General features: G+C 52.7%; 2 protein-coding genes across 2 annotated transcripts; one reads left to right on the top strand and one right to left on the bottom strand.

Annotated features, from left to right (window-relative positions):
- Nucleotides 1–17,046: 17,046 nt before the first annotated feature.
- LGALS2 (galectin 2) lies at nt 17,047–19,212 on the top strand. The gene is given in 6 exon segments (XM_070408848.1): nt 17,047–17,174; nt 18,217–18,269; nt 18,272–18,360; nt 18,517–18,623; nt 18,625–18,661; nt 19,183–19,212. Coding segments are annotated over 6 exon segments (444 nt in total).
- Nucleotides 19,213–19,456: 244 nt separating this feature from the next.
- CDC42EP1 (CDC42 effector protein 1) lies at nt 19,457–22,133 on the bottom strand. The gene is made up of 2 exons (XM_070411071.1): nt 21,541–22,133; nt 19,457–20,637 (listed from the first exon to the last, which is right to left on the bottom strand). The coding sequence occupies exons 1-2, from the start codon at nt 22,010–22,012 to the stop codon at nt 19,994–19,996; spliced, it is 1,116 nt and encodes a 371-aa protein (XP_070267172.1). The 5' UTR covers nt 22,013–22,133; the 3' UTR covers nt 19,457–19,993.

Genomic DNA, 22,133 nt, shown 5'->3' with positions numbered 1-22,133 from the left:
AAGCTGATAAATTTAACTTCAAGACAGATTTCTCCAGGTAAACCTGGTGCAAAAAGATACTCCAGGTAGACCAACCCAAACGTTTCAGGGCACTCAGGGAGAAAGAGTATGGATAGTTCAGGGAATTGAAACTATTGCAATACGGCTCCAAAGGATGTTGGCCCGGAATTAGGCCGGGACAAGATCACGCAGGTCCTGTGTTTAGCTTTTTTTTTTTTTTGGTAAGCTATGTGGAGGTGTCACGGGTGGTGACAAAATCAGGCTTTTGTTTTAGAGATGTCCTTGCGGCAACAGTGAACGGGAGACACTGGAGGGAGCTAGTCTGAAATCAGGGCGGCAGCATGACAGACTTCCCAGCCTCTTCTCCCTCCACTGACGACCTTCCTCACCTGCTCTTCCCACCCGAGGCCGGGACGTGCGGTGACGTCACGCCCAGGGGGCATCCGGTGCCTGGCTCTCCTGGGTCTGTTGCAGCTGGTCGCCCCCTGGCGGCCCAGCGGGGAAGCGGCCCGGCCCGCGATGCCCTCCAGCCACCCTGTGCTCGGGAGGGTTAGAGCGCACGGGGACGAGGGAATCTGGCCGATCCAGTTCTGCTGCGGCTTTGAGAACGACCTCGAGTCACCTTGCAGAACAGCAGAGACCTCAGTTGGGAGACCAGGAAGCGGGGAGGGGGGAAGGCGGGGGGCCGGGAACGGGGCGAGGGGCGCGGGAAGGTGGGGGGCGGGGTTTGTGCTGGGTCAGTTTTTTCCCTAAACTCAACCATTCAGCTGACTAGGATGGTTTTCTCAATTCTCCTCCTCAGGCCATTGAAGTTACACAGGAAAGTGCTATGTAAGTTTATTGCATTTCTCAATAGAAGTTGTAACATCATATGAACTTGGAGCGCTTTTCGTTTGTTTCTTTTTTTTAAAAAGTATATTTTTATTGATTTCAGAGAGGAAGGAAGAGGAAGAGATAGAAACATCAATGATGAGAGAATCACTGATTGGCTGCCTCCTGCACGCCCCCTACTGTGCAATCCGGCATGTGCCCTGACCAACCGTGGGCGACCTCCTGGTTCATAGGTTGATGCTCAACCACTGAGCTCACCAGCCAGGCATCGTTTTTTTCTTCTTCTTCTTTTATTACTAAAATGAATTATCACAGAAATAAAACAACCGCATTTACCGCATTGGTTTGGGGCATCTACACAGCCAGGAGTCACTTTTTGAAGACAGCGGAGATTTCATTTCACCTGGGTTCACATGCTGCCTTCACTGCTTTCTCAATCAAATGGCCCAGGGCAGTGGTCGGCAAACTGCGGCTCGCGAGCCACATGTGGCTCTTTGGCCCCTTGAGTGTGGCTCTTCCACAAAATACCGACTTCTGCGCATGGGCCACGAAGTTTCAATCGCACTGTACGTGCGTGCCCGCACGTGGTATTTTGTGGGAGGGTGTCTGCAACACATGATCCCGACTCACTTTCTCTGCTGAACTTCTGCCCTTAGCCCGTAGCTCCACCTTTCATCTTCGTGTTTCTTGTCTCTCTCCCCAACCAGAATGAAAGCTCCATGAAGATAAGGCATTTCATCTGTTTGGTTCACTGATGTATCTTCTTTTTTCTTTTTCTTTAATTGTTATTTATTGAAGAGAGAGAGAGAGAGAGATCAATGTGTTGTTCCACTTATTTATGCATTCATTGGTTGATTCTTTTTTTTAAATATATTTTATTGATTTTTACAGAGAGGAAGGGAGAGGGATAGAGAGTTAGAAACACAATGAGAGAGAAACATCGATCAGCTGCCTCCTGCACACTCCCCACTGGGGATGTGCCCACAACCAAGGTACATGCCCTTGACCAGAATCGAACCTGGGACCCTTGAGTCCGCAGGCCGACGCTCTATCCACTGAGCCAAACCGGTTAGGGCCATTGGTTGATTCTTGAATGTGCCCTGACCGAGGATCGAACCTCAACCGTGGCATAACGGACCACACTCTAACCGACTGATCCACCTGGCCAGGGCCGTACAGGTGTATTCTAAGTGCTGCAGAGGAGGGCAAGATCAATCACCGCTGGGGTAGAGGGAGGGGTGAGAGAGAGGAGGCGCCCTGGAGCAGGGAACTAAAGAGGAAGGAAGAGGAATTTGCTCCCTATGGTGAGGGGACAGTGTGTGGGAAGTCAGATCTTTAGGAACCCAGGAAGTATGGCTGCTGGAGGGATAGGTGTGCATGGCAGGAGAGAGCAGAAATCGGTGACCTTGGGCAAGTCACTTCACCTCTTGAGTCTTAGTTGGCGGAGGATTAGGGATAACATATAGAACACCTAGTATACAGGTGGGAAAAGATATCTATGGCTTTTACTGGTATACAGTGAGCACTCAATACAGGCTAAATAAAGAAAGCTCCAAATGGTAATTACTATTGTTCTATTGGGAGGGGCCCTCAAGTCTATTCCCTAGGTTTGGGGCTTTGGATCGACTCCTTTCTCTGCCCTTTCCCCCAAAGCTTATGCCTGTACGGCTCCTGTCCTCACGTCTCCCCTGGGAACTCTGCACACTGGCGCTTTGTCTTCCGGTCTTCCGAGGGAGAAGGACTCCGCGTACAGCAGGAAAGACTTGGATCAGCGCCAAGAAAGGACTTCCTTGGGAGGAAGGGGACAGGGCGTGTTTTCTGAAGTTCTGAGAATTCCGGAGCTGGAAGGAGTCTTTGCGATCACTTATCTAGTCCAGAGCTTCTCAATGCACAGGCTTCCAACGTAAGACAGTGCTTTACATCCCGAGCAGGGAAACTCAAGTTTCCTGGGGCCTGAATTAATTACACAGGCAAAGTCCCATATTTATTTAGAGTGGGAAAATAAATTCCTGCAAATTACAAACTTTAAAAAGCTGACAAGTACCACAATCATAAAATCAGAACAATAAGACATTTTTGCTTATCTACTTGACAAGCCACTAGAATGCATTTTTTCCCTACAATTTGGGCTGCATACTCTTCATATAGCAGTGATTATATTATCTTTTCTCTAAGGAGAAAAAAAAAGTCAGACTTCTAGCCTGTTTAATAAAAAGAAATGTTTTCTACGCCCTAGCCGGTTTGGCTTAGTGGATAGAGCGTGGGCCTGTAAACTGAGGGGTCCCAGGTTCAATTCCAGTCAAGGGCACAGGCCCGGGTTGAAGGCTCGATCCCCAGTGGGGGGAGTGCAGGAGGCAGCCAATCAATGATTCTCTCTCATCATTGATGTTTCAATTTCCCTTTCCCTGTCCCTTTCTCTCTGAAATAAAAAAAAATACAACATACATACATATATGTATGTTATATTTTTAAAATGCTTTCAACTTTAGAAAGGTTTTTCTCAGCTTTGTAATCTGTTACTGATAATGTCATGTGAACCTTACATTTTTAATGTCAAATTGGGGAAAGCCACATTTTCCGTGCGGTTTCCCCAGGAGCTGCCGATTTTGTCAAGACAGAATGTGTTGTATGCTGACACACAACCCCGCGTCCTGACCTAGAAAACGTTCCACGTCACACACAGGTATACTTTCTCTCTGCGGTACTGCTGCCGGTCTCTGTCCTACACAGAGGCATCGCTCAATTGTTTTGCACACGATTCCCAACAAAAAGAACCTACTGTGTGGTGCATTGGTAACTGCATGTGCTGTGTTACTGATCGTCTTCCCGGTGGCGAGGAGTTCCGTGGTCACTAGGCGCCAGCGGGAACGGAATCCTCCACCTGTGGTTTTCCGTGTCTGAGACTAGCTTCCGGCTCCATGCAATGCGGACCTTGGTTCTCCTCCACTGGCCACATTCTTCCCATGTCGGGAGCCTGGGACGTATGTTGTGCTGACGTAGTGACGTGACCTCTGTCCCTGCACCTTTATGTCAGGACACCAGGTGAACCAGCACAGGGGGTGCGAGTGATGAGAGTATTTCTGGAAACCATTCTTTATTATTTTTAAAAATCTATTTTTGATGTCAGAGAGGAAGGGAGAGAGAGAGAGAGAGAGAGAGAAACATCAATGAGGCCCTGGCTGGTTTGGCTCACTGGATGGAGCATCGGCCTGGGGACTGAAGGGTCCCAGGTTCGATTCCGGTCAAGGGCATGTACCTTGGTTGCAGGCACATCCCCAGTGGGGGGTGTGCAGGAGGCGGCTGATCGATGCTTCTCTCTCATCGATGTTTCTAGCTCTCTATCCCTCTCCCTTCCTCTCTGTAAAAAATCAATAAAAAAAGAAAAAGAAAAAAAGAAACATCAATGAGGAGAGAGTCATTGATGGGCTGCCTCCTGCATGCTCCCTACTCGGGATCGAGTCCACAACCAGGTCATGTGCTCTGATGGGGAATCGAACCATGACCTTCTGGTTCATAGGTCAGTGCTCGACCATTGAGCCACACTGGCCGGGCTGGAAACTATTCTTTAGATTAGAGACCACCTAACTATTCCTAGACGTAACTACACCCCAAACTCAAACTAAATGTATGTCCAACTCCACTTCCCATTCATCTCAGATCAGTGGGACCCAGGCTTCAGAAAGACAAAAGTGCTTTGCCGATACGGAGCAACCTCCGAGATATACGGTTCGGAGACTGAAACACGGCGCAGAAGGAACCGTGTGCTGGGCTCGCTCTCACCGTGCGGCACATGGGATGCTTGGAACGAAGCGTGAGACGGGGCTTGCCTCTGGTCGCGTGGCGGCCGGGGGAGACTAGCTGTTCCTGCAAAAGCCATCTGACTTTTGTGAAGTGTTTTTTGGTCACATGCATCTTAATTTTTCACTTTTTTGAGGTAGATGCCTAGCAATTGACAAGCTATTTTTCTTCCTGATTTAGACTGTTCTCTTAGTGGCCAGCAGGAGGCAGCAAAGGCGCGCTCTCTCTCTCTCTCTCTCTCTCTCTCTCTCTCTCAGAGAGGTTACCCCTTCCACAACCTCCTGAAAACTCGGTGGCCGTACCTGTAGCTGGCACCTGACCCCAGAAGGGGGCTTACGGAAAACAAGTGCAATCAGTTGGCGTTAGGAACTCCAGGGAGGCTCTGACTTTTAAAATAGCTTTAGTGAAATATAATTCACGCAACAGAGCACTCATGCATTTGAAGCGTACAATTCACTGTTTCTTGGTGAGTGTGTGTGAGGTGCCTTTGAGTCAGCTCCCACTCCTGACCACCCTGTGAGCGAGTGACGTCCACCATGGCCAGTCCTCAGCAGCCCCGCTCAGCGCTGTGGACTCCTGCCGGTGGCTTCTCTGATGGAGCCAATCACCTCATCGCTGGTCTCCCTCTGTTCCTGAACCCCGCCTTCTCAGGATGGGGCCGAGGTAGGGCAGCTTCAGTTCCGTCGTTTTTGTCTCCACGATGCTTCAGGCTTAAGTTGCTCTGGGGCCCACCTGTCCATCTTCCTGCCAGTCCAGGGTATCAATAGAGCTCTCCTCCAACACGATATACTCAAATGAGCAGTTTTTTCCTATCAGCCTTCTTCACTGTCATGGTATCCGTACATGGTCATTAGGAATATGTATATCACACTATTAATTTTTTACAGCTGTAGCAAAATTCAATGGCATAAGATTTTCTGTTTTAACCATTTTAAGTGCACTATTCAGTGGCGTTAATTAAATTCACACTGTTGTGCAACCATCACCATTTATTTCCAAAAGTTTTTCATCATCCCAAACAGAACGTCTGTGCCCATAAGACAATAGCTCCCCATTGCATCACCCCCAGCCCCTGGTAACCTCTAATTTATTTTCTGTCTCTATGAATATTTCTGTTGTAGATATTTCATGAACGTGGGATCATACAGTAGGTGGCTTTTTGTGTCTTCCTTCTTCCACTGAGCATATTGTTTTCTTTTTAAAAATATATATTTTATTGATTTTTTACAGAGAGGAAGGGAGAGGGATAGAGAGTTAGAAACATCGATGAGAGAGAAACATCGATCAGCTGCCTCCTGTACACCCCCTACTGGGGATGTGCCCACAACCAAGGTACATGCCCTTGACCGGAATCGAACCTGGGACCCTTGAGTCCGCAGGCCGACACTCTATCCACTGAGCCAAACCAGTCAAGGCCTGTTTTCAAGGTTCATCGATGTTGTGGCAGGCATCAGCGCTTCATGCCTTGTTAGGGCTGCACACTATTCCACCGTGTGTATCTACCACATTTTGTTTATGGATGCACCTGTTGGCAGACACTGTTCCCACCTTCTGCCATTGTGAACAACGATGCGATGGACACTGGTGTACAAGTATTTGATCGAGTCCCTGTTTTCAATTCCGTTCGACTCCCTTTAGGAGGGAAAGTGCTGGGTCCTCGTAATTCTAAGTTTAGCTTTCTGAGGAACTGGCAGATGACTTTCCATAGTGGCCGCATCATTGGACATCCCACCAGCAAGGTATGAGGGTTGAGAAACCAAGCAGGTGTCAGCTGCTTGCCAGAAACTGGACACCCTCTGGTGAGCCGATGGCGCGACCTCTTATTATTGTAGGCTAGGCTGAGGACATTGGGGCTGAAGAATGGGGAGGAGAGAGGGGAAGGGCCTCACAAGGGCCCAATGCTTGGGAAACGTCCAGCAAATGCCAGTCGTTAGCCATGAACGACAGAATAACAATACGTGAGCACCTGCCGTGTGCCAGGTTCTGTATGCCAAGCCCAGAAGAGACCCTAATGTTCCGTGTTCTGCTTTTTATAAGCGGCAAGAGGAATGTTTCCCACAGAGAACACCTCTCTAAAAATTAAACAAGTAAAGCAAGCCCTTTAAAAAATATATTTTTATTGACCTCAGAGAGGAAGGGAGAGAGAGAGAAAGATAGAAACATCAATGATGAGAGAGAATCATTGATCAGCTGCCTCCTGCACGCCCCCTACTGGGGATCGAGCCCACAACCCAGGCATGTGCCCTGACCAGGAATTGAACGGTGACCTTCTTCTGGGTTCATAGGTCGACGCTCCACCTCTGAGCCACAGCAGCCGGCAAGCAAGATCTTTCTGTGTTGTGATGGCCCTGGAGTGCCCTTCCTCGGGAGGGCAGACCCCAGCCCTGAGCCTGGTCCCTCCTCCCAGGCCTGGGCCACCCAATCTTCCTGTGGACAACAAAGTCTGCTGCACCTTCATCGCCTGCTCACAGTTGATGGGCTAATCTATGGGGGTGGAAACATCTGGATTGCAACCCAAGGGCAGGACCATGTCCGCCTCAGGGCTCAGGGGTGTCTCTTCTGCACATCACCCAGCACCGAGTGTGTGTGCAGGCTGGTGTGACCCTGAGAAGGAGACTCCTGGTTCAAAGGGCCCAGATAATATGCTGGGGGTGGGAGGGGGCGAGAAGAAGTGATGGGGCTCTGAGTCCTTAGATTAGAGCCTCTGAAAATACCCACCCTTCTGGGCTCTATGATGAATGCTCCCTGCTGCTGATCTCAATGCAACCACCCAGGCATCCATCCATCCATCCATCCATCCATCCATCCATCCATCCACCCATGCATCCACCCATCCACCCACCCACCCATCCACCCACCCATCCATCCATCCATCCATCCATCCATCCATCCATCCACCCATGCATCCACCCATCCACCCACCCACCCATCCACCCACCCACCCATCCATCCATCCATCCATCCATCCATCCACCCATGCATCCACCCATCCACCCACCCATCCATTCATCCATCCATCCATCCATCCATCCACCCACCCATCCATCCATCCATCCATCCATCCATCCATCCATCCACCCATCCATCCATCCACCCATCCATCTATCCACCTACCCACCCACCCACCCACCCACCCATCCACCCATCCACCCATCCATCCATCCATCCATCCATCCATCCATCCACCCACCCATCCATCCATCCATCCATCCATCCACCCATCCATCCATCCACCCATCCATCCACCCACCCACCCACCCGCCCATCCATCCATCCACCCACCCATCCATTTGTTATGGGGTGGGGCCACAACATTAGTAACAAAGAAACAGAATTTCCAAAGGATGAAGCCCAGAAATCAGGATTTTAAAAAGATTCCCAGGTGATTCTAATGTGCAGCCAAGGTTGAGAACCACTGTTCTAAGGAGAGAAGCTACTGGAGGGTTCAGAGCAGGAGAGCAGGTGTTGCGTTTCCATTCTACAAAGACCTCCGCAGGTGGTGGAAGGATGTGGGGGCAGGAGTGGAGAAAGGGGACAGCTAAGTGGCTGTGGCCCAGCCCCCCGCTCCTCCAAATTCCTTCCTCCCTCAAGGCCTCCCTCCAGTCCTAGGTAAGGTGAGGATGACCCACAAGCTCCAGGGGACTTACTGACCCTGGAGAAACGCCAGCTGGGAGCGCAGCCAGCAGCTAGGGTTCAAAGTGGGGCCACTGAACTTGGAGATCAGGTTCAACAAGGAAGATCCCTCCGCTGCGGGAAGCGAGGGATCTGTGGAAGCGCCCAGGACAGATGGTCATCTGGGCACAGCTGCAGAAGCAGGGCTGGGCGCCCGCTCTGGCAGCCTGGACATTCACCCAGGCTTAAAAATAATACCTAATGACAGCGAACACTTATTCAGCACCGAACATGGGTCGGCAGTGTGCTCAGAGCCGCACACACATTCTCCCTCAAGGTTCACATCTGCCCCGTCTGGTGTGACAGCTCCAGTCCCAGTTCCCAGTTTACAGGCGGCAAATGGAAGCCCAGAGAGGTTAGACTGCAGTGGTTCTCAACCTTCCTAATGCCGCGACCCTTTAATACAGTTCCTCATGTTGTGGTGACCCCCAATTTCATTGTTACAAATATAACAATAATTAAAGCATAGTGATTAATCACAAAAACAATATGTAATTATATATGTGTTTTCTGATGGTCTTAGGCTACCCCTGTGAAAGGGTCATTCGACCCCCAAAGGGGTCGCGACCCACAGGTTGAGAACGCTGGGTTAGGTGAATTGCCCTAGCAAACCCCCCGCCCCCCTGGGCCTGAGGCTAACACACCCGAAGAAAGACTTTGGGGACAGGAGGGATTTGACCTGCACGGAGACTGGACAGCGCAGACCACGAGCCCCAGCTCTGTCCAGGAGAGACAGGGCCCGAGCTGGCTGGTGTGAGTATCTGGCCCCCTTGCGCTGGAACATCTGGCTGTCACCAGCATCTTTCTTCTCGCTCCCCCATGACCTGGTCCCAGGCCCCCCGGGGCTCTGGGGAGATGGACGCTGGCTTCCCAAGAAGACTTGTCCTCCAGGGGCAGGGGCAGGGGGAGGGGCAGGAGTGTGTTCACGGCCGGAGCTCAGGCCATTGGATGCTGGTCCCGTCTGCTGCTCATTGCAAACTCACCTGAGTGTCCGCATGGAACCTGCCTTCACAATTCTCTCCCCAAAGAAGGAAGCAAAGAATAACACATTTTATTTATTTATTGTTGAGAATCTATTATGCGCCCCAGGTTACATATCACCCCCCCCACCCCACCCCGCCATGAGGAAGGTTCCATTAGCTCCCTTTCACAGATGAAGAAACCCAGGTTCCAAGTGACTTGCCATGGCTACTCAGCTTGTAGGCAACACAGCCAGGACTTGACAGTCACCATTCTGATGCCCCAAACTCAGTGCTTGCTTTCTTTCTTTTTTATAAATCTATTTTTATTGATTAAAGAGAGGGAGAGAGAGATAGAAACATCAATGATGAGAGAGAATCACTGATTGGCTGCCTCCTGCACGCCCCCTACTGGGGATCGAGCCCACAACCCCGGCATGTGCCCTGATCGGAAATCAAACCCTGACCTCCTGGTTCATAGGTTGACGCTCAACCACTGAGCCACACCGGCCAGGCAACACTCAGCGCTTCCCATGCCCCGCTGTTCCCTGTCATCTCTGAAAGAGGATGTTGGGGAGGGGTGAGCCGGGGTTTGCAGGGAGGGGTGGGCAGAGCGGGAAGCGGATGCGACTGATGTGTTGATCTGTTTCTTCTTTGGAAGGAAAAGGACAGGAGAGGAGATAGGCAGGGATCTGAGAGACCTCGGGACCAAAGTCCCCCAACAGCAGGAGGCCAGTGGGCAACAGAGACCAGAAACCATAGCCTGGCGTACCCACTAGGCACAATACCTGGGACCCAGGACAATTTAGGGGCCACGGAAGTGTTCTAAGGTCTCATAAAATCGGAAGAAGGAAATGAACTGAACTTCGAGGTTGAAGAAAATGTGCTAATATGTAACCAAAACATATTCATTCGCTGCGGGTGTGAAATATACGTACATACGTGTGTGTGCATGTACGTGTATGTAGAATATATAAATAGGTTTGAATGTCGGGGGCCCCCAAACGCAGAAGTACCTCAGGCACAAGAAAGTCATCGTGGGAGGTTGTGAGAAGAACATGCCGCAGGCCTGAGGGCTCGGATGCAGTGCCGGGTGGGGGTACTGCCTCCCTCCCAGCCAGCACAGGGGGACAGGGGCTCCTGACAGTGACAACAAATCATATCTGTTAACCAGTGACCAAAGGCCAGGCCTTGTCTCCCGCAGCCCTCACAACACTCACTGTTCTCAGTGGAAGCAGGAGGAGACGGACGCAGAGAGGTTAACTAACTGGGCCTGAGGTCCCCCAGCTGGTGCCTGGAGGAGCCAAGATTCCGGTCCGATTTCATCCACTCGAGGCCTCCCTCCTGCCCTGGGAGCCTGGCGCTCTCTGAAGCCGTCCACTGGGTGCAGGGAATTGTTTTCTAGTTGATTCCCGTGCCCACGCTTGTCTCCCCCGCTGGACTTGGTCTCTTTAAGGCGTGCCTGCCTATATTTTATACTTTTTTACTACGGCGGCCCTCACACCCATGCATTTGAATAAAGTCATACGTGTCTGTGTTACACGAGGGAGACCCTGTGTGGCCAGCTAGGGGATGCCTTTCCTGGCACCCAGAGGTGTTCACGCCAGCAGCTTTGTTACGGCTGCTCCTCACCATTGCCTCTTAGTGCAGCCTGGCGGCTCACGGACAGTCAGTGAGGGCCCAGCATGAAGTCCTGCTTCTGTAGCTGCTTTATTCACTTAACACTGTACCATGAGCAAGCAACACGACCATGGAGGGCAAAAAATGTGACTAAAAATTGTATTATTTATTGATTTTTTTTAAAGAGAGAGAGGAAGGGAAAGAAAGAGAAACACTGATTTGTTGTTCCACTTATCTACTCATTCATTGGTTGCCTAGTGCATGGGACCTGACCAGATCGAACCCACAACCTTGGTGTATCAGGACAATGCTCCAACCAACTGAACTACCTGGATAAGGTCCCCAAAATGTGATTTTTTGATGGCTGCATAATAGTTCATTTATATTTTTGTAGTATCATTAGCTTAGCTAATCCTGTATTATTGATGTTTCATTTTCCAACTTTCCCCCAAAGACTATTAATACTATTATTTTTGCTAGTTAATATTGATTTATTAAGCACTTATTATGTTCTGAGAACAATTTTCTGATCATCTGGCTTGTTTCAAGGGTAACATTTGGAATACTGATTAGAACATCCCCAAACCTATCAGAAGTGGCCAAGGTGGTAATCAGAGGAAACTTTATAGCCTTAAATACATTTATTAGAAAATAGTGAAGATGAAAAATGAATGAACAAAACATTCAGCTTGAGAAACTAGAAAAAGAGCAATAGAATAAATGGAACACTAGGAGAAAAAGTTAATGAGCATAAAGGAAGGAAATAAAACCAATAGTTGGTTCTTTAAAAAGATCAATATAGTAGAATGTCTAAGGACATGCCCAGATTGCACATTCTCTAGTCAAGAGGTCTTCATGAATATTATTTCCCCCACCAAGCTTCTGATAACAATTGCTTGGCAAAGTGTATTAGTTATTTGCTGCTGTGTAACAAACTAACCAGAACATAGGGACTTAAAATAAGAAACATGTTTCTCGCAGTTTCTGTGGGTTAGCAACCCAGGTGGGGCTTAGCTGGGTGTCTTCTGGCTCAGAGTCTCCATAAGGCTGCAATCATGGTGTTGGCTACACCAGTCAGCCCAAAGCTTACGTGTGGGCGATCCATTGCCAAGTTCACTCACATGGCTGTTGGCAGGCCTCAGGTTCACTCACATGGCTGCTGGCAGGCCTCAGGTTTTCATTGGCAATTGGCTGGAGACATCAGTTCCTTGGCACATGGACCTCTCCATAGCACTACTCATGACATGGCTTGCTTCCTCCAGAGAGGGAGAGAGAGAGAGAGAGAGAGAGAGAGAGAGAGAGTCTTCTCATCGCCTAATCTCAGAAGGGTCATCCCATCACTTCTGCTATATTCTGGTATTCTGTTAGTTAGAATAGAGTCATTGAGTTCAGCCACACTCAAGGGGAGCCAGTCATACAAGGGTGTGAACACCAGGGGGCATCTCAGAGGCTGCCACTACCCAAAAGGCTTAAGGTCCTTTCACTAAGTGAGGGTAGTGCTACCTGCCTTGATAGTCATCTGAGCAGTGGGTGGTAGACAAGGCAAGTTCTGCTACTTACTAGTGCATACATCCTGGGAGCCTCTGTTCCCCATCTGAGAAATGGAGTCATAATAAAGACCACCTTGAGAATGTGTTGAGCTTGTTGCGATGAGGGCTGGAGAAAGTGCTGTACATGGTTCAGAGGTAGGCATGACTAAGAGAATAGGGTTGGAGATGTGAGGGTAGGTGATTTTCTTTCTTTTTTTTTTTTTAAAAAGTATTTTTATTGATTTCAGAGAGGAAGGGAGTGGGAGAGAGAGATAGAAACATCAATGATGAGAGAGAATCATGGATTGGCTGCCCACTGCACACTCCCTACTGAGGATCAAGCCTGCAACCAGGCATGTGCCCTGACCAGGAATCTAACTGTGACCTCCTGGTTCATAGGTCGACACTCAACCACTGAGCCACACCGGCCAGGGCTAGATGATTCCCTTCCTCCCTCCCTTCCTTCCTTCCTTCCTTCCTTCCTTCCTTCCTTCCTTCCTTCCTTTCTCCCTCCCTCCCTCCCTCCCTCCCTCCCTCCCTCTTTCTTCCTTCCTTTCTTTCTTCCTAAATACCATTCATTGATGTAAAACTTACACACAGAAAAGTACACAATTCAGAAATGTGTCCCTTGTCTTTAAACATATTTTCGAAAACAAGTGAACTTCTAAGTTTTTTCACTTTGTGCGCGGTCCAAAACCTTCTCCAGTGAGCTAGAATTACTCTTATAATCAGAAAAAGACCAGCTTTACAAGGTGTAGTTTCTGTTGGTCGGAGAGTTTCTGTGTATAAAGCATTTGAACGCTCCTTATCTTGCTTGGGCTTCCCCATGGCCCTGGGAGAAAGGCCGAGAAGGAATTCATTTCCTTGTGGAGAAAAGGAGGAAACCGCTCTCCCCTCGGGGCGGGCAGGGGACTGCAGGCGGTGTCCTGTGTAAGCACTAGGCAGCGAGCCACCCTGCAGCTCCTGGCACAGGAGGGCCCTGAGTGGGCCAGCCTCCCGGCACCGCCCAGGGCCACCGCCAGCTCCAATGGAAAAGGCTCCGGCGCGCCAAACCACGGCTCTCGAAAAACCCTACTCTGGGAACCCGCCCTGAATAAGTTGTCACGATGCAGCCAACCTTTCTGTGCAAATAGATTTAATGCAGCAGCCGATGTAATAGCAGACATTTAGGATTAATATAAGTATTGAGCAGAAGGAAACGGGTTGAATAAATCTAGGCTTGGGAGGCGCTGTGAACATATAGCTCTGAAATAAAGATTTGTGGGCGTTCATGTTTGCTGAATGAAGGAGGCTCAGCTACAGGGGGGTCCAGGATATCAATCTACGGAAAACCACCAATGCCAGCAGCGTAAGCAGGTTTTTCCTGACGGTGGGTGATCAGCGCTGTTTTTCTTCTTAATTAATGGCTCTTATTGCCTGTGGTGAGCAGTCGATAAGCAATAGAAGTTAAAAAACAAACAAACAGGAATAGAAGTAGAGAGCCAAGCACGAAAAGCCCTAGCAACCCCAGCCTCAGCCCTCTCACTCCTTACTCCACTTTTTAACACTTTGTTGTAGATACTTCTAGATGTGTGTGTGGGTTTTTTTTTTCCCATCCACTGGGTATTGCTTTTATTTTATTTATTTTTAAATATATTTTTATTGACTTCAGAGAGGAAGGGAGAGGGAGAGAGAGATAGAAACATCAATGATGAGAGAATCATTGATTGGCTGCTTCCTGCCCGCCCCCTACTGGGGATTGAGCTAGAAACCCAAGCATGTGCTCTTAATCGGAATCGAACCCGAGACCCTTCAGTCCGCAGGCTGATGCTCTATCCACTGAACCACACTGGCCAGGGCCACTGGGCATTGCTTGTAAAACTTACATGTGCAGCCCCGGCCGGTGTGGCCCTGGTGGTGGAGTGTCATCCTATGCACCAAGAGGCTGCAGGTTCTATTCCTGGTCAGGGCACATGCCCGGGTTGTGGGCTTGATCCCCAGTAGGGGGGTGCAGGAGGGAGCCTATTGATGTTTCTCTCTCTCCCCCCCTCCTCTCTCTAAAAAATCAACAAAAATTTTTTTTAAAAACTTCCATGTACAATCAGAAAAGTCATGGGGTAAGGGGAGAAAACAGAACAAAAGACTTTAAAGTGAATTTTGACATCATAGAAAATGAGAAATATAGAGTGTCTTTACAAAGCGAGTAGCTCTGTAGCTCTGTGTAAGGACGAGGACGCAGGGCTCAGGGATGCTGGGGGGCCTGCCAAGCTCACAGCGTGTGTGACTGGCTCCTGACACCCAGTCCCGCTCTGTCCCCGCATCCTCGGGCTCCTGGACGAGGCAGGAGGCTGGGCTGGGGGAGCCTGGAGGATGCTCTGGGCTGGGGGGTGGGCCCGGTGAGGAGCCTTCTGGCTTCTTGTTCTGGGGACCTGGGAAGAGGGGACCGAAGTCCCCATTTATGGCCTTGGGGGAGTTAATGTGTAATATTCTAGGAGATAAGCTGGGCCGGGAGGTGAGAACCTGAGCCACCATAGGCCTCCAGGCATCCAGCGGCCTTGGAGAGCCGCTGCCCTGTCGGTGAGGATGCTGGCTTCTCCGCCATCCACACCTTCACCTGAATGGGGATGGGGAGGGGGTTGCGAGGGGAAAGTCTCACTGTCTCTCTCCAGGCCTCAGTTGCCCCGTCCGGATAGTGAGGAAGTTGGGGAGATGGTTTCCTAGCCCTTCAGCCTCCAGGCTCCCTGCTTCCTCCCCCATCGCGCTCAGCCTGTCTCTTCCCCTCTCCAGCCTCAGTGTGCTCATCAGTAATACATTTCTTTTAAAATTATATTTTTATTGATTTCAGAGCAGAAGGGAGAGGGAGAGAGAGATAGAAACATCAATGATGAGAGAGAATCATTGATTAGCTGCCTCCTGCATGCCCCCTACTGGGGTCCAAGCCTGCAACCCAGGCATGTACCCTTGACCAGAATCAAACCTGGGACCCTTCAGTCAGCAGGCCGACACTCTATCCACTGAGCCAAACCAGCTAGAGCAAGTAATACATTTTTTTCATTTTCTTTTTAAAATTTTATTTATTGATTTGAGGGGCGGTGAAGGGAAGAGAGAGAGAGAGATTTGTTGTTTCACTTATTTATCCATTTATGCATTCATTGGTTGCTCCTTGTTTGCGCCTTGACAGGGGACCAAACCTGCAACCTTGGCATATCAGGACGATGCTCTAACAACTGAGCTACCCGGCTAGGGCTGCTCATCAGTCATATTAATAGCAGTAACAATAACAACTGCTCACATCTATTGAGCCTTATGAAGACGAAGAAACGGAGGCTCGGAGATTACATTGTCCAAGGTTATAATCTTTCAATCGCAGGGGTGAGTGGAGGAACAGTGAGGTCCCTGATCCTTTGATTTCCAGCCTGGCGGTGCCTTAGCTTGCGGTGTGGCCTTGGATGAGTCACTGCCCTCTCGGAGCTGCAGAACCCTGTGTTTGGGGACTTGGATCGCAGACCACCCCTTCTGAGCACTGGGTGGTGTGTCAGTTTCCGTGTCGGCCATAACAAATGTCTTCTTTTACAGTTTTGGAGGCCGGAGGTCTGACGTGGAGGTGTGGGCAGGGCCGCACTCTCCCTGAGGTCTCTAGAGGGGCACCCTTTCTGATCTCTTCCAGCTTCTGGTGGGGGCGTCCTTGGCTTGTGGCTAAGCTCTCAGTCTCTGCCTCCGTCTTCACGTGGCTTTCTCCTCCGCCTGGTTTTTGGCTCCAAATTTCCCTCCTTTTATAAGGTCACCAGTCCTATTGGATTTAGGGCCCACCCCAGCCAATCACACTTGATCTTAACCTGCTTACATCAGCAAAGACCCAATTTCCAAATAGGCTCCATTCACAGGGCCCACCTGGACCTGATTTTTGGGAAACCCATTCAAGCCAGTACAGGTGGGATGAGAGTGTGGTGTGATGGAGGTTCCAGGGCGGGAGGGATGCTCTCTGCCTCTCAGGGAGGACCCTCGGGCCCAGATGCTTTCCCGACTTTCTTCTTCTCCTGCTCATCTCATCCCCCACTCTTTCCTCCCTCTCCAACGACCATCTAGGCCAAGTCTCTTATATTATAGAATAGAGGCCCGGTGCACAAAATTTGTGCATGGGGGGAGGGTCCCCTCAGCCCAGCCTACATCCTCTCCAATCCGGGACCCCTTGGGGGATGTCCGACTGCCGGCAGTCAGACATCCCTCTCACAATCCTGGACCACTGGTTCCTAATCGCTCACCTGCCTGCCTGGTTGCCCCTAACTGCCCCCCACCCTGCCCACCGGCCTGCTATTCAGTCGTTTGGTCATCCCCTCACTAACCCCCTTGCCAGCCTGGTCGTAGGCAGCCATCTTGTGAGGGCGTGAGGGTTAATTTGCGTATTACCTTTTTATTATGTAGGATGGGGCAACCGAGGACCAGAAAGGGGCACAGCTGGCCTCAGGTCACTCAGCCAGTTAGGGACAAAGCGGGCACTAGACCTGGACCCTCACACCCCACCCCAGCTTTGCCTCCCAGTCTCTCTCCGGGCCTCAGACTTGGTTGAGGGGAGACAGGGGTGCTGGACCTGTACAATCCCACAGCACCCCTATTGCCCAGCTGCACCCCCTGAGCCTGGCTCACAGTAAGTAACCATAATGAAGGTCGCCCCTCAGTGTGCTGAGTCTGTGCCAGGCCCTGTCTATGCGTGCGGCTTCACGCACACGGTCTCGAATTCTCCCAACCAGCTCGGAGGTGGATGCGCTGCCCAGCCCCTGTGGGCCAGGTGCCTCTACTGAAAGCTAAACCCCAGGACCCACCCTCTCTACCCAGCTGAGGGGCAGGCCAGCCTTTCGCCACGTTAAACCAGAGGCAGCCACCAGGGGGCGCCAAGTGGCTGCGTTCGCATCCTCTCCATTAGAAGCAGATGTTTATCCACCTGGAGGGTTACGGCTCAGCACGAGGCTCCTGTGTTGTAGAACATCAGCATTTCTGGGAACTGACCACCATCACCTTTTGGTTGGGGAGGGGACAGGCAGGTGCACGGGAAAGGAGCCGAGAGAAAACGCACCCCTTTCTCCTACTTGGGTCCCTCCAGGTTGCAGGAAAGTGGGATACCGCTGGCCTGAGACCTCCCACGCCCAGGGACTCCGAAGGTGTAACCCAGGCTTCTGTAGTGACTGCCCCCAGGAGTCACACAACCCTGATCGCATACTTCTAGGGACAGGGAGCTCCCCGCCTTGGTTGACAACTGTTTATGGTCAAACTTGATAGGTCTTCAGTAGCAAGGACAATTCTCTCCCCCACGACGGACACTCTCAGCTGCTGACACCGTCCCTGCCAGTTACCCGTCCGTAGAGAACCGCAGTCCTGTGCTTCTAGTGCAATGCGACACCCCGCTGTCCAGTCAGACCGAGGTGTCACCTCCCTTGTTTTAAGGCACAGACCTCAATAAACAACTTTCTTCGGTGACTCTTCCAGCTTGTGGTTTACTAAGATCCTGCAAGGCAAGCTGTGTTACCCAGGGCTGGGCTCTAATCTTTTTTTTTTAAAATATATTTTATTGATTTTTTACAGAGAGGAAGGGAGAGGGTTAGAGAGTTAGAAACATCGATGAGAGAGAAACATCGGTCAGCTGCCTCCTGCACACTCCCTACTCGATATGTGCCCGCAACCAAGGTACATGCCCTTCACCGGAATCGAACCTGGGAACCTTGAGTCTGCAGGCCGATGCTCTATCCACTGAGCCAAACCAGTTAGGGCTGGCCTCTAATCTTTACCCGTCTCCCTCCGCCCTCCCCCCCCCCCCCCTCTCCAATCTCCGGCAGCTTTATGATTAATCTGCCCCAGGAGACAGAGAAGCTGGACCTGCATTTCAACCCACCATTGTCTGCAACTCACTGGAGGGCAACAGCTGGGGGCAGGAGCAATGGGAAGATCACTTGTGCTTTAGTCCAGGGTCAGAGGTCAAGGTGAGGTCAAAGGGGAAAGGGGCCTGAGGACAATGCCAAAGGGAGAGCCCAGATGGTAGGGAGCCCTGGGCTAGACCATGCTTGAGCCACTGGGCCCTGGCTTGGCCCATTCCCAGGGTGCCTCCTGCCTCCCTGACACCTGTCCTCCTCCTGCAGTTCACCGTGACCTTCGAGAGTGACAGATTCAAGGTGAAGCTGCCAGACAGGCACCAGTTGGCCTTTCCCAACGGGCTGGGCCACAGCCACCTGAGCTCCCTGAGTGCTGGGTGGGTTCAACATCTCCTCCTCCAAGCTTGACGGAGTGGGCGGCGCTCACCGGAACGACAGAGTCCTCGCACCGACTTCCTATCCTGAGCTCCTTCCCAGTCACACGGGCCCAGCAGCCCCTGGGTCCTGGCTGCCCGCCTGCACTCCCTGCCCCTCTGACCCCTCTCCTCCCCCAAGGCTAAGGCCAAATTAAGAATCCACCTTTGTCCAGCTGGTGTGGCTCAGTGGTATAAACCAGGTGGTCACTGGTTCAGGGCACATGCCCAGTTGAAGGTTCAATCCCCAGGAGGGGGTGTGCAAGAGGCAGCCGATTGGATGTTTCTCTCCCTCTCCCTTCCTCTCTCTCTAAAAAAAAATCAAAAAAAAGAAAGAAAAAAAGAATCCACCTTTATCCAGTCTTTCTGTGGCAGAAACTGGTTAGTGTTCCCCATGCATTTTCATGATACAGAGGAGGAAACAGGCACAAGGGCATAGGACTGCCACGCGGGAGTTGGGACACATTTCCGAACACCTCTGAGCACCCACTCCCGCCTGCCTGCCCCCTGTTATCACCAGGGCAAGTGCCAAGCTGCCCCGTGGGATTAGAGGCAGGGACTGATCCAGGCACCTGGGCCAGGGGCTGTTCCCGGAACTGCAGATAAGGGCTCCCACCTGGGCCTCTTATCTCAGGAACATTCCTTCCAGCCTGGTTACTCATTACCCTCTCGGCCCCTGCGTGCGCTGGGGGCCCTAGGGGGTCCTTGGCTTCCAAACCCAATGCTGAGGGCATGGAAGCAGGTGGAGCTGACACCGTACTCCCAGGTCCCCAAACATCGCGCAGGACACCGCGTCTCAAAAAGCCTTTTTAATCGGGACCCGGAGGCAGGTCTGGGGTGCACAAGAAGGTGGGGTCACACCTGATTTTACCTCGAGGCTTCTGGGACAAGGGGGGTTTGGGGTGGGCACGTTGGGGAAGCTCCAGGATGAGCTGGGCAGGCGGCCCCTTTGGGAGGAGACAGAGGCCCTGTGTGGTATGCTCCCTACCCCCCACCAGCAAGGACAGCTTCCCCACACAAAGGCGGCTCTGTGAGGCCGGCCCTCCAGCCGGTGGGGGCGGGGCCGGAGGCAGGGCCACCGGGTCCAGAGCGGCAGTGGGGGGAAGCAGGTCAGCCCGGCAGGGTCCTCGGGAACACCCAGGTCCCAGCACCAGCCTGGCCTTCCTCCCATGTCTGTCCAGCAGAGGCGTGGAGGGTTTGGGGGCAGTGTGGGTTCTCCATCCATCATCAGCAGGACCCAGGTGACAGGTGAGGGCGAGCTCTGCACCTGGGCTCTTCAGGGTAGTGAGTGGCCGGAGGCTGGGCGGGGTCCTGAGCCCACGCTCAGCTGCTCACACCTTGACCTCATCGTCCTCCTCAGCATCGGCGAACTCGAAGGTGTTGGCTTGCACCGTGCTGGGCACAGGGGCCCGACTGCCTGCCTGGGGTGCCCCCCACTCTTCATCCAGGCTCTCCCAAGAAGCCCGCCCCTGGGGCAGCACCTTCACCAGCTCCTGTCGAGCATCCATCTCAGTGTAGTGGCGGCTGCCCCGGCTGCCACTCCAGCCGGCTCCCCAGTGCCTGCCAGGGGCCATGTCAGCAGGTGCACGGGGACACTCCCCCACGGGGCTGGCCCTCGCCTCCGCCACTGGGCCAAACCCAGCAGTTACCCCATTGGGGCAGTGTCCACGGGGTGGAGGGCTTGAGGCAGGGGCTGGGGGGTTTGCGGCAGGGGCTGGGGGGCTTGAGGCAGGGGCTGGGGGGCTTGCGGCAGGGGCTGGGGTTGGAGTCTCGGCTGCAGAGCCTTCTGAGAGGCTCATGACCCCCAGCAGCTCACTGAGGAGAGACGGCCCAAGGTCGAGGTCCAGGCGGAAGGACTGGAGGGAGTCAGAGCGGCGAAGCTCAGGTTCAGAGGGGAAGGCACTGTCATGGTCTCGGTCACGAGGCTTTTCCGGGCGAGCCACGCGGGAGATGGTGCAGAACCCAGAGTCCAGGCCTAGAAGGAAAATGGGAAGCGGTGTCAGGGCTGGGGTCCCTGACCAGCACCCGGGGAGGGGAGAGCCAGGAGCCACCCCGCTTGCTATGCGCCCTCTCTAGCAACTCTCCCCGCTCTGGACTCACTTCCTCCCATCTTTCCAATACAGGGAACCCAGTAGTCGCTCATGTGACTCTGGAAGCTGACAACGGACACAATCCTCATTCCCATTTTGCAGGTGAAGAGAGTGAGGCTCAGAGGGGAAGGGCTTTCCCCGGGGCCACAGTCAGAGGCGGCAGAACCCAGCCTGAAGCTCAGATCTCCCTCAGTCTCAGTTCCCACGGTGACCTCGGCCGTGTCCCTGCTCTCCTGGCATGTGGCTGATGCTGAAGGTGGGTCCACAGAATGTGGGCTGGTCACAGTGATGAAACCAGCAGCCAGGGGCTGACTGCCTAGAAGTCACAGACTCAACGGATGCCTCGGGAAGTCCAGCCCCTGGCTCCAGCCCTCAGTGGGGTTCTGAGCAGAGACCCACAGTGGGAGCCCTGGAGGCAACCGCTGGTGGTGGGGCAAGGCTGCGGGGCAGGGAATGGCCACTAGGTGGCAGCAGGAACCAGAACCCTGGTTCCCAGGTGAGCTGCCCAGTGGCACCAAGACAGCATCTGCCTCTCCCTCCCCACCAAGCAGGAAGGGCCTCTGGCTTCTGTCCATGTGAGTGGTTGTCCAGATTTGTCTGTGTATTTTGGGGAGAGGGCTGGTTCCCACCCTCTGACCCCTCCCCCTCCACGGTCTGGGGTTTGGGCCTGACCTCCGTGGTGAGACCACACTACTATGGGGAAAAGAGCTCACTTGGAGGCTTGGTTGAACCATTCAACCCTCTGGGTCTCGGCGTCGGAAAAACGGGCAAATCACCCAGGCGCTCACCGTAACTGGAGTGGCCGTCCGCGGAGCCGGCGGGGCTGCTGTTGAAGCTGAGCTTGCTCACCATGAGGCTGTCGAGGCTGTCGTAGGCGGCCTGGTTGAGCTGGGGCAGGGAGATGGCGTTCTTGATGATGGGGGAGACGGCGGGTGGAGCAGGCGAGGCCGATGGCGGAGAAGCTATCCGCCGGGGCAGGGCGCCCACCCTGCGCACCTGCTGCAGCTTCTTGGCCAGGAAGCTGCGGGGTGAACGGTGGGAGCCCCCGGAGCTGCCCCCGTGGTTGCTGAGGAAGGAGGTGTCGCCAAAGACGTCCCCGCCTCGGCCCACGTGCATGGTGTGCCGGAAGTCCCCGAGTGGGGGGCTGATCATGTCTGCAGTCAGCCGCCTCTTCCCGTGCGAGCTGGACACCCAGCCCACGGGTGAGAGCTTGCCCAGGCTCATGGTGGGGCCTCCTCTGGCCCCCTGGGGGCCCGGCATCAGCTCTGGCAGGTCACAGGTGCTGGTCCATGCCCAGCTGGGGCCCGGGACAGGCGGTGGGTCCGTGGCAGGTCCCTTCTTCTCGGTGTAAAGGGTGGACGGAGGCTGCTCCTGTTTTCCT

This window comes from Myotis yumanensis, unplaced genomic scaffold (assembly GCF_028538775.1).
Source record: "Myotis yumanensis isolate MYYU_CA2020_CCGP unplaced genomic scaffold, mMyoYum1.0.hap1 SCAF_3, whole genome shotgun sequence".
In the NCBI taxonomy this organism is placed as follows: domain Eukaryota; kingdom Metazoa; phylum Chordata; class Mammalia; order Chiroptera; family Vespertilionidae; genus Myotis; species Myotis yumanensis.
The sequence above is the reverse complement of the archived record's forward strand: the minus strand, read 5'-3'. Positions and strand labels throughout refer to the sequence as shown.